Raw genomic sequence first — 13,084 nt, forward strand, 5'->3', positions numbered from 1 at the left:
GAAAAAGACATTGGTTAATGATATTTTTGTCCCTGCAAGTTAACTTTAGTACATAGCGGGGATATTTTCAATGTGAACAGATCAATCACAATATAGGCTGTTAATCACAGCACTGCTATAATTATTAATACAGTACATATATATATATATACCCCAAAGTATTTTTGCACCACAAAATAGTCATGTTGAAACGTGAATTACTGCTGATTTTGATTTTTATAATATTATACATGATTTTAAATGGAATAATTGTCATTGTAAAATAAAAACCAAATAAGATAAAAAACAGTGGCAGAATGCTTTAATACAGTTTGATAATTCTGATAAATTCACTATATAATAGCAGCCATCAGAAAAAATGGACGCAATCACCAACAAACACAAAGTGAAACCTTATTTACATCAATTTACAGGTTGCTTAACTAAATCCAATATTTTATTTCAGGGTTACATCAAAATAGTGAAAATAGACTTTCATATTCACAACACAATCTAAACTCAAAATAACATCTGTGCACAGTACAGAAAGTGAATGCTTTAAAAAAAAAAAAAAAACCCACACAATTGAAATGCATTTAAAATGTACACACGGCAGTACATGAGCTGAAATATTTTCTGGTCATGGTCAAACTCCAAGGGCCAAAACCAATATACATATAGAACCTTATCAATAGCAATACAAAGAAATCATAGAAATGCACACAAACTAGAAATGCAAGACATTTAAAAACTAAAAGGAAGAACTCATTCTTTAACGCAGGTGTTATGTTTCAATCATACGTACGTACATACACACAACAGCCAGCTGTAAAAATGATGGGGTACTCTTTACTAGGATGAACTGCAGACAATGGGAAAGCTTGCAGATTGGTGAAGGCTACATATGTGACACTACAGATTTACCATATAGCCTCCTATAGGCTAATTAGCAGCTATCGGGTGACAAACAGCCCACATACAAGCTCCTTATTAATAAATTCAAAAGATCTGGCACTCTCCAACACAAAAAATGTACACATGGCTTAACTTAAAGCTTAAAAGCGTAACAGAACATTTTAGATATTCATAAAAAAAATGGATAAAAATAAAGAAAATTCAGGGTGTCTTATTGCTTTCAAAGTCTAAATACAGTGTGTGCTACCTGTGGTAAGATTTGAAAAACACTGGCTTTTTAAAAAATTTAATTCATAAATGGAAGCAAAATGTTTCACATAGATCTATCTATAAGATTCTAAAAATAAAACTAGCTTTAAAAAAAGTATTAAAACTAGAAAGCTAAACCCAGGTACATCAAGAACTGATCAGGAGGCAAAATAAGAATACTTGGAGGCTAATGTAAGCATAAGCAAGCCTTCCATGAACACCTTTAAAAATACAGTATGGATATTTCATATGGTTTCTGAATATCTTTTTGGTCTACACATCCTACGTTCATGTCGGACAGCTTACACAAACACATTCCACAAAGCTATGACATAAGATGTAGTATATCCTCTGCAGGATAAAAGTGCTGAATGTAGCAGTGCAACTGCTAAAAAATGGTAAACTAGTACATAACTTAATTAGGTGAGAGTTAATACTAAATTCAAATCACTCAACTAGTTCTAAAATGTAAACATTCAACAATAAAAGTAACCCAACGTGATAAAAAAAAAAAAAGGATTAAAACACTAAAATATAAAAGAAAGCATTGTTATAACGAAACCTAGCCAGAGATGCAGAATATCACAATCATTTCCGCGATACTATTTCCAGCCAGATACATTACATTTACAGTGTGAGTTTATAGAGAAATCAACTATAACCATAAACAGACCTTGAAGAACACCGTTTTGAAAGTCTATAAAACAAAGATTATGTATTACTGGTTTGCACTCTTCCTTTTTGAAACCGTTCAGGATTGAAAAAGAGATACAGCTTATTTCCTATCAGGAATAAATTGTTTTTCTTTCCCATCTGACAGACCACAAATAAAGTTCGTACAAACTGAAAATAAATAAATAACTGTTTGCCAAGTACTGGCACACCCAGGAATAAATGCACACTGAGGGATTATACCACTAATACACATAATAGTACAGTAGACTGCAAGAGTAGGGTGGCACACACTAAGTTGCTTGGTCATCTCTTCTTCACATCCACGGGTGACCATTATTCCTTCAATCAGTTCTGATTCTGGGTGAGAGGGCAAGAAGGTAATGAGAGGTCTGCTTTATCATCAGATATCTGCATAGAAGTTACTAAAAAAACAAAAAAAAAAAAACAAGTGTAGGTAACAGGTAGGACAGACAAGTAAACATGTAATTGGAAGACATGAACACATCATAGGACTTACAAAAAACACATTTACAACATTACCAAGATTTAGACACTTTATAACAAATGGTGAGCAGAATACATTATAGTTTTTAAATAACAGGATTTTGACAATACGCTTTGCCCATACAGCCTGGTTACAACTTTTCTGAGAAATTATGAAAAGCTTTTCACAGTCAGCAAGGTAAAGCAAGGTAATTGAGGAATGTAAATGTACAGGATATGCCAAGGTATATGCAATACACAAAACAAAAATGTGTGTCCAGTTTTTATATATCATAATGCTCATTTGAGTAAGTAAATTCTAAACTACAACAAGTGTATGGCCGCATATAGGAGGCATGCTGTTGGCTGCCGGGTCATCACACCTTACGTGCAGATCAGCTGTGACAAAACTGATGTTGCGAAGGCATGCAAACACAAGTACACTTCAAACTATGTTTAAAATATGCTGGCTCCATAGCGGTATTGGATGACATCATTTGATGTGTGTGTGTGTGTGTCTTAGCAATGTATAGCATATATTCGATTTCCAGGGATAAGCAGTCACGATAGTCACCTACACTTTTCCTAGAGAATTACAGCACAGCAACAGTCAGCACAGAAAAAGGATTCCCTCACTAGGATGTTAGCATAAGTTTCAAAGAGGAATACGGTGTTCTATATATAAATCAATACCACAAAAATACACTATAGGTGCTACCTATTGATGAAAATACACTAAACAGTATATCAGTTTTAACCAAAAGTAGAAAACATGGTATCAGTTTGCATATAGGTGCCCTCTATCCTCCCACAAAATGAAAATCTTAAAATCTTCTCTTTATTATGTTTTACGTTAAAACATTTGTGTTTCACATCTCATGTATTTGATTTATCAATAGGTTGTCCATCTCTCCTTCATACTGTATGTGACTTATAATAGGGCACTTTTGATGCAAAATAGAAGATAAAATAATGAGAATAGAAAGTGATATAAAGAACAGAATTGTGCAAAAGTAAACACTGTGTGGTCATTTGTTATTTTATATCACATGCCATCCAATAGAGGTTTGTTTATGTTCACAAGTATAGGGTTTTACGCTTTACTATTTAATGCTTTGCTTAAATGGAATAAACCCTTTTAAAAAACAGACAAAGTGCTATTAATGTTAGAATAGTTATTATTATGTAGCATATTTCAGGTAATATCACTTTAAATTGACAAAATTGTGCTGGGAAACAAATGTATAATATTCTATAAGTTAATTTAATATATTGTTACTCATAAAAGATCACCTCTATATATAAGTTTCTAATCTTGGTGTCTGCATTATTCCCTATTATCCCTTTTTATATTGTCAGGGAATAATAGAGAAAAAGTAATAGTATTGCAGCTCCACATAGGATTATATATTAGTCAGAAGAAAGTCTTTCAGCAGCCACATTACGTTATGTCCGAGACTCAGACTGCCAGGTCTGTGTGATCGTCTCAACGTTTCAGTGCAAAAGTTACAATTAAATCAATGTTACACTGTTAACATAAGCAATTTTAACATAGTAACATAGTAGTAACATAGTAGGTCGGGTTGAATAAAGACATTCGTCCATCAAGTTCAACCTGTTTTAAATAGACTCCTTGAAGTAATGGGACATACACACCGGCAGATTTGAGCTTGTTTTCCAATACCTCGTTCTCACTGCAGCCAAATTCCCGGGTCTAGCATGTGGACCGGGAATTTGCCTTTTAACACAGTGTTTTGGCAGTGTAAACGGGTCGCATATCCGGATCTCATACACGAGTAAAACCCTTCTTTTTACCCGTGTCTGAGATCCGGATATGCAGAGACGGGTTGACCCGTTCACACTGCCGAAAAACCTGTGTTTAAAGGCAAATTTTTGGGTAGAACTTGCCTTGCAATGAGAACGGGGTCCAGCGCGGCAGTCCCCGTCATTTTAATGTCGGGTAAAAGCTGTGTCTTTCTCACTCACAGTGAGAACACGGCATAAGTGATCTGGCTAGATCGCTTAGAAATTAAGCACAAAATCGCTCAGTGTGTATGCCCCATAGTGGTGGCGATGCATGATCCCGTGCGTCACTATTGACAGGCTAGATCATTTAAGCCTGCAATATAAATGAAGTCTTCGCCAGTGTTCTCTTACCAGAGAACACTGGCTGTGACAGATCGCTCACCACACATCGCTGTGTACTGAGCGATGTGTGTTGAGTGATCGTGCTGAGGGAGGGCCCCCCACACTAGACCATAACTTGCTACTTATAGCCTTAAATGTTATTATCCATCACCACCTCAGCAGGCAGTGAGTTCCACACCTTTACTGCCCTTACTGTAAAGAACCTCTTCCTTCCTTATATAAATAAAATAAGACACAAATACACATAGCTTATTAGAATAAGATGCTAGAGGTTGTCAACTGTTATTTAAAGGAATAGATACCAATTCTAGAGCATTTATCTGTTCACCTCCTTATTTTTAACAAACTTATAGAGCATACACATGGTGACATATGCACTATTTTTCTATTCGATTTTGCTTATAGAAGCAAAATCGAATAGACATCGAATAGTTTTTCTACATTTGATGCAGATTCGATCCCAATGCACACTCCTGTGTAGTGTAAATCGAATAGAAAAATAGTCTTGGCAGCCAAGACTATATAATGGAAATCTAAAGGTGCATACTCACACAGTTCGATTCAGTTTTCAATTTAATTTCTATTAGATATGGACTATTTGACCTGCTCTGAAGTTTTTTCTACTCCTATTCGATTTCCACTATTTTCTGAATTTCCATTTGATGCGCTATTAGCTTTTTCTATTAGATTTGCTATTAGATCAACACTGCCTTCAGGCAGGAGATGGACATCGAATAAAATGTTACAGTGAACACATATCTACTATTAGATCCTGCAGCTCAGCCCAAGGAATTTCTGGCCACACCACTGACGGCGTTAAAGACCTATAAGGGTTCATTAAATGAAAAACATTTTGAGAATTGCATAAGCATTAACTTTGGCTGGTTATTATTATACATTAACAACGAGCAGGACAAGTACATGGTTTATAAACATTCCTGCATCAGCAGACATGGCACTGAAATAAGCCTCTGGGTGTCTGAAACCAAGGATATGCGCCTTTGTAGGAAGTAGAAGAGAAGTCAGAAGGAGGGAATGCAATATGCCGCCTCTATTTCTGACGTGGGAAATAGCGGCGGCTCATTATTCAATGCTGTCTTTAATGACAGCATTGATGTGGGATCACGGCAGAACGGGCCCAACTTTAGAAGCGGTCGGGCTGGTTCTGCCGATAACGGCCGTGGATTGTCGCAACCCCGGCTGCAGATGGACAATCCACGGCTGTTTTCACGGCCACGCCCGCCTTTGCAACGAGCGGCAGGCAGGACATTGAATCCAGTCTGTCGTTCTGCAGTCGATCAGACCGCAAACGGGCCAGGATCACAGCTATCGGCGGGGATCAACAGCCGTGATCACAGATTGCATACCCCCTAGTAAGAGCTGAAAAAGCACATGTGGAGATCGCCCTGCTCAGGGAGTGGCAGACTGACATGGAAGACAGATACTATAATCTTACAACTGCGCCTAGCCCTTTGTTTCTGCCACCTGGTTGCTTATTTGAGTGGTGTGAGCTGTTATACGGCAATGTTTATAAATCATGTACTTGTCCTCCTTTGTCTTTTACTACAAGTCACTGTTTTCTTGTTCTACTCATTTTTTATGTATGTTCAAAGGTGCTGCATAACCCTTATGGTGCCTTATAAATAAAAGGGGATGAAATGAAAAAATATATAGAGAGATGTTAAGTATGTAACCTTATAAATAGTCAATTTTGCTGAAAGTTGGGATGTCTCTCTAGACTCTGCTTTAAAGCCTGAAATAGAATAGAATATACCTTTTATTTGAGGGCACTGAAAAATTGTAGGCTCAATGAGTTCCTAATAATAGTAATGCATAAAAGCCCGTTACATATTTCTATGATTTTAGGGATTAAACCAGTGACATCCATCATCAAAACATATGGTGGCCATACGAAAGACATGTCTAATGCTGGCCAAACATCAGACCAACTTTCCTCCAACCATCCAACTAGTTGGTTGGTTGGACTGAAAATCTGGTACTGTATGGGGCAAAATGCCAATAAGCAGTTTGCTCACAAGCTCAGGAGAATGGACAAAAACATTCAGTGAAATTGTTTAAATCAAATAGGTCCAACTACAGTACATTATCTGAGTGACAGTTTTCCGATTTGGGAAGTAAATGACTTAATTTTGCGTATTTTCACGGTGCCCGATATATCGGATGCAATATCGGCCGATATATCGGATGTTTTATGGGGTATCTCCCTGTGGCCTAGAAGTAAACAGTCTGTTCTTGGTAATCCCTTACTACTGTGTTGAGTTTGTTCTTTTTATATTTGTAATTTATCTCATGCCTATAAGAATCCACACTTGTTTTAAGCTTTTCAAACCAATCATGATTGGTATAATTAATTAGTACCGGTTTTAAAAATCATTTAAATTCACAGATCTTAATTCTGGCATCCTCCAGGATTCTAGTGGATTCCTTCAATTACAAGTAAAATTAGATCCAACAAACATTTGTATAAATATCAACCAAATGACAGCCAAATTCCTTATTATATCTGCCAATCATTGTGATGTTCTTACGACGGAGACCTCTAGGGACTTTCCGATACTGATATTAGTCAGACAGACTTCTCTTTTGTAGTTATTAATGCACTTCTTTTTTCCCCCTAAGTTTATAGAGATCATTCAAATTTTCCTCTGATGTTTCTGAACCTGCTAGTGCTTTAAATGTTTTCTTAATAAGTTGTAGTCTTAAGGTGCCCCCACAGACGCATTGATCCCGGCGTGCGTTCTGTGCTTAACTAGCACACATAGCATCGCATTGTATGCCTTGTGCATGCGATGCTATAAAAAGCTAGTACAAAAAGTATGTGCAGCACATACTTTTTGTACTGTGCGATGAGGTGCCGCGGGTGCTTGTGTGGGCACCATTACATACTTTCTATAAGTAAATATTACAGGCAAATCTCTCTAATGACGTACACTGTTTAATAGGGTGTGGGTTGTTAGGTCTACATCAACTAGGGCGACAAGCATTGGGTCGACACCACTAGGTCGACATGGGTCAAGGTCAACAGGACATTAGGTCGACACAAGCATTAGGTAGACATGGGCAAGGTCGACAGTCAAAAGGTCGACATGGGGTTTTCACTGGTTTTTTTTTTTTTTTACCCGAATGTCGACACAGTCGACATGGACACAGTTTGAAGTGCACCGCATCCCCTCGCATCGCTCGCTATGCTTCAGGCACGGTGCCTCGCTACGCTCGGTACACTAATTTATTCTCCCACCATGCACACTATGTTATTCTCGCACCATGACCTAGTGGAGGGTAGGGCATGAAATACCACCCATCGGCACATGTCGGCTCAAAAAACATTGAAAAACCCCATGTCGACCTTTTGACTGTCGACCTAGCCCATGTCAACCTAATGCTTGTGTAGACCTAATGACCTGTCGACCTAGACCCAATGCTTGTCGACCTAGTTGTTTTAGACCTAATGACCGTATCCCATTTAATATGCCACTTATTTCCTAATTTTTTGGGTTTCTAGTGATCTAGTGGCTAAAACTGCACTACATTTAGATATGCCCTTTCCTATTATTGATAGGCAGCTTTTAAATATAATGTAGAATCATGAATTGAGCAAAATCTATCCTTCCGTATGTTTTTCCAATTGCTGAAATGTATTACCTAGTATAAATGTAATTTTGGCAGTCCGTCTAGTACAGGGGTCCTCAAACTATTTTGCTCTGTGACCCCATCAGACAATACAAATAATTACAGGACCCCAGCAAGTTACTGTAGAAGGTCAGACAGCACAAACATGGCAGCATTGTGGAGGCACAGAGTGATGGGTGGAGTCTAAAATGACAGACAATTCAACAGACTCCTAGACTGAGACTAGAAAAGTAATCAGCCTGATGGTCAGCAACATAGAGTCGCATCCCCATGCTGAGAAGGTCGGGGCCCACTTTGGGGTCAGGACCCACAGTTTGAGAACCGCTGGTTTAGTACATGCCATATACAAAAGGAAGAAACCCCTGAACGCTGTGTGTACACAAATATCAAATTTAATAATGCTCAATACATAATAACATGCATGCAATAAAAAAAAAACACTTATCCAAGATCATAACAGCCATACAACATAACTATGAAATGGAAACCATAGGTTTTAAATATTCCATGTCTCCAAATTCCCCTTTGACGAACTGGCTCCCATGGTCTGACTACTACGACTCTCTGACGAGACTACAACCTCCTTAACTTGATTAGACTATTGCAAGTAACCCTGTTTCTCATTCCTCATTTAGAACTAGTAACTGGAATGTTATTTTTCTATGATGGTATCATGCTTCCCCCCCCCCCCTCTTCTTTATTTTTTTCTCTTCTCTTCTTCCCTCCCGTTCGTTCTATGATTATTCAAATGGTTGCTATCACTTAAGCTTGTATTTTATGTATTGAAACCAGACATATAATCTCTGTACTAATATTTATGCATATACCCAGTACTGTCTGTATGCTCTGAAATCAAAAAAATTCAATAAAAATACTTTGTTAAAAAAAAAACTATACTAAAACACAAACATGTAAACACAGTTGGCCAGTTCTAGTTCCTGATTGAATAGCGTGCTCTGCACGATTTCTAATCAAATAAGGACAGCTGTATATCCATAGGTGCACCACTATTATAGTTGTAGATCTCCCAAATATTGGCACTTATTGGGGTAATGGATATGTTCCTATAAATACTTCCCAGATGGTAAATGGGGCAAAAACAGGGGTTACACTTGGTTGATAAGCCCTTAATAGCTGGAGCTCTTTATTTTGAGTAATCTTACCCGTGGCCGGTGATGATCTGTAAGTTTGTAAGTGCTGGAATTCAGCGTCACACTGCTGATAATTAAGTGGGTGCCGTTCTCCTCTCCGACACTTGATCCATCCAGCGGGCTAAGTCGGAGAAGGAGGGTGCTTTGTAGGCCTGTGATCTGACGGCTGAAGTCGAGACGCACCATGCAAGATGTGAGTAGCGGTCACAGTCTCTTGGGCTGCCGGCTCCCAATGCCGTGTGGGAGGTGTGAGTGCAACAATGTCCGTTTCACCTTTGCCAGGCCCAGAAATCGATATGTCCACTTATAAGGTGCAGTTGTGAGGTGTAGTTGGCGTTCGTCAGCACAGATAACCAGCCACCTTGGGTTAGAGGTTTTTGTTTGAGGACCTCTAACCCAAGGTGGCTGGTTACCTGTGCTGACGACCTCCAACTACACCTTATAAGTGGACATATCGATTTCTGGGTCCGGCAAAGGTGAAACGGACATTGTTGAACTCACACCTCCCACACGGCATTGGGAGCCGGCAGCCCAAGAGACTGTGACCGCTACTCACATCTTGCACGGTGCGTCTCGACTTCAGCCGTCAGACCACCGGCCTACAAAGCACCCGCCTTCTCAGAGTTAGCCCACTGGACGGATCAAGTGTCGGAGCGGAGAGGAGAGCGGCACCCACTTAATTATCAGCAGTGAATTCCAGCACCTACAAACTTACAGATCATCACCGGCCACGGGTAAGATTGCTCAAAATAAAGAGCTCCAGCTATTAAAGGACTTATCATCCAAGTGTCACCCCTGTTTTTGCCCCATTTACCATCTGGGAAGTATTTATAGGAACATAGCCATTACCCCAATAAGTGACAATATTTGGGAGATCTACAACTATAATAGTGGTGCACCTATGGATATAACTTTGAAAAAGCCACAGCAAGTGGTGAAACACATGAGGTATAGACCCTCTCACCTACAGTATTGGACCACAAACCACCTCCAAGTCCTTCACTCTGAATTACCTACAGAATTCCATTTGGAACCCTACACAGACACAAAACTCCAGGTGAGCCCTGCCATAATCAGCCACCTTTAGAGATTGTGTCTCCTCCAATACAGCCGAAGTGGGTCCGCAGCAGATCTCCATTGACATCCAAAACTTGGGGCAACCATCTGATACCCACCTCCAGGTGAGCCATACCATCCCTAGCCACCTGTTTGTGCCTTGGGTTCCCACCAGTTACATCTAGGAGTACCTGTGGCCACCCCCACAGTGTGATTATATTATACCACCCTCAGTGACATTTGATATATTTGTCATACACATGAGGACTCTCCCATTTAGGTCAAATTGCATCAATTCAACACCTTGAGGTTCAATAATAAAAAGGAAGGCTCTGATCCATCAGGGCAAAATTGAATAGACTTTCACTGATTCCTCCAGCGGCACCAAGTAGATACTGTATTAATAGAGAGGACCAGCGAACCACCCTTCCTTTTCCCCCAATCAGCAGAGAAACTGGATACAAAAAGTATGGTCAAGTGCTCATACCAATGAGATTCCATTGAGCTAAGGCCATTGTGGTTTTTGGGCTCCATCCTATCAGTGGGGGTTATTCTAGTCCATTCTTTCTGACAAAATCCTTCTTAGATGGACAAAACCATGTGCACTGCGGGTGGGGCAGATGTAACTTGTGCAGAGAGAATTAGATTTGGGTGGGGTTTTTCTTTAAAGTGAGATCTATATTGAAGTGCAAAATCATGCAGTTAGTATTTTCCCTGCACAGAAACAAAATAACTCACCCAAATCTAATTCTCTCTGCACATGTTACATCTGCCCCCCTGCAGTGCACATGGTTTTGTCCATCTAAGAAGGATTTTGTCAGAAAGAATGAACTAGAATAAACCCCCTTGAGATATTTTATAATATTATGCTATTTGTGTATATGTTAATGTTATTGTTTTTTTAAATATTAGTTCATATAAAGGATTTTAAACTTACTAAGTTGATCTGGTTATTCATTGTAACTTCAGCGCTGCTTCTCTGTTGCCACCTATGGATATACAGCTGTCCTTATTTGATTAGAAATCGTGTAGAGCACGCTAGTCAATCAGGAACTACTGTAGTACTGGCGAACTGTGTTTACATGTTTGTGTTTTAGTATAGTGTTTTTTTATTTTTTTATTGCATGCATGTTATTATGTATTGAACATTATTAATTTGATATTTGTGTACACACGGCACCCGGTGGTTTCTTCCTTTGTATCTGCACATTATTGAGGGTGGCATCCCTCTACCACAAGGCAGCCATTCTTTACACAGCACACAACACTTGTCCCCAGCGCCCAAATTCAGTTTTTCTGTCTAGTACATGCCATGTATTCCTGTTGTGTTTTGGTGATGGGTATCACTTGTTTCCTAACAACCAGAATTGCGCCTACGTCTGACTAGCAAATGGCGTTATAACACCCACGCTTGGGAGTCATTGATTGCCTGCTGGAGATCGACACTGGGTATTCACTATAAAAAGGGAATCCGCAATGTATTTGTTATCCCTGTTGAAAAATGCAGTAAAAATGTATAAGAAACGTTCGCAGTTAAACCTTTTGTGGTGACACTTGAAAAATCCAGAGTAGTGGCACCCTTGGTTGGATGAATATTGGAGGTACGTTTGGGCTTCCAAACGCAGGAATGCCCGAACAGTCCAACAAGGTATAGAGAGGGGGGGGGGAGCGGGTACTTTTACCCGGGCCCGATGCTCAGTGCCGTGTGCCGAGTGGGGGAGAGAGGCAGCTGCAGCACTCCCCTGCAAATTTATTTTTACAGAGGTGTGGCCACACCCCCACCCGTTGCCCACGGCACTACCATTGACCACGCCCCTTTTTACCAGGCCCCGGCAGCACTATGTATTCAGCAAGTCATAAGCTTTCCAACAATATCACATTGCATTAACACACCAGAAATAGCACGGACCCTTATGACAGCACCATTAAGGGATGGTCTGATTAAACCAATCTTTGAACATAGATTGTCCCTTAAGATGATATGGTAGTGTGCAGTGTTTGAAGACGATTAGTTAAAGCTTTGAGAGTTACCGTGAAACATCCATACATACAAACTTCATTAAATTATACTTACAGTATGTATATAATAATAATAAAGTTGTAGGAAGATTATCAGCTCAGTTTTAGATCTGTTATGTTTAAGAAAGTGCTGGGACATGCAGGAATTGATAGAGAAAGAGTTGCAAATACTAGTCAGCGGAGGCAAGACAGATCGGAGTGTCATTAGCATAAAGAGGTCTGCTAGAACCTAAAATCTTATAGGATACCTACTGTTAGTGGAAGAAAGGTAGGTGTGTGTGTGTGTGTGTGTGGGGGGGGGGGGGTTTAGGGGTGTGTGTGGGTTTAACTGAGCCATGAGAGGCGAGAGAAGGAATAGTCAGAGAAGTAGGAGGACAGCATCAAACAGACCAAAGAGGTGAAGGATTTGCAGGAGGTCGTCAACAATGTTAAAAGCAGCAGAGAGTTTGTGGAGAGTGGGTACTTGCCCTTTTTGGCAGCAAGGAGATCACTGTTGACTTTTGTCAGGGACACAAAGAGAGTTGCTATTCGCACAGGACCCTCATTAATCTTGAGGATAGAGGGTGGACCCCCAATAATGTATGCACTGAATATTCTTTAAGTGGATTTTTTCAGGGGTGTGCTACCACTGGACATGAAAATATACACAAATAACAAGGAGAAAAAAAGAATGTCCTGGTGTGGTGCACCTGTTCAGAATTTAGACGAATAAAATTTAACCTTTATTGGTGATCTTTAAGACAGCGAAATATAAAAAC

At 39.5% G+C, this 13,084-nt stretch overlaps 1 protein-coding gene across 8 annotated transcripts in view; it reads right to left on the reverse strand.

Moving 5' to 3' along the window:
- Positions 1 to 284: 284 nt before the first annotated feature.
- PIP5K1C (phosphatidylinositol-4-phosphate 5-kinase type 1 gamma) overlaps positions 285 to 13,084 on the reverse strand; it is a 282,746-nt gene continuing 269,946 nt past the window's right edge. For 5 of the 8 annotated variants that reach the window (XM_083179358.1, XM_083179360.1, XM_083179355.1 and 2 more), the window contains one exon: positions 285 to 2,240. Coding sequence is in view for 4 of the 8 variants with exons in the window: in XM_083179360.1 (XP_083035486.1) it covers positions 2,238 to 2,240 (3 nt within the window). In the remaining 4 variants the exon portion in view is untranslated. The remainder of the gene's footprint in view (positions 2,241 to 13,084) is intronic. The other 3 variants (XM_083179359.1, XM_083179356.1, XM_083179354.1) reach the window with 1 other exon arrangement.

This window comes from Crinia signifera, chromosome 1 (genome assembly GCF_055691185.1).
Source record: "Crinia signifera chromosome 1, ASM5569118v1, whole genome shotgun sequence".
Lineage (NCBI taxonomy): Eukaryota > Metazoa > Chordata > Amphibia > Anura > Myobatrachidae > Crinia > Crinia signifera.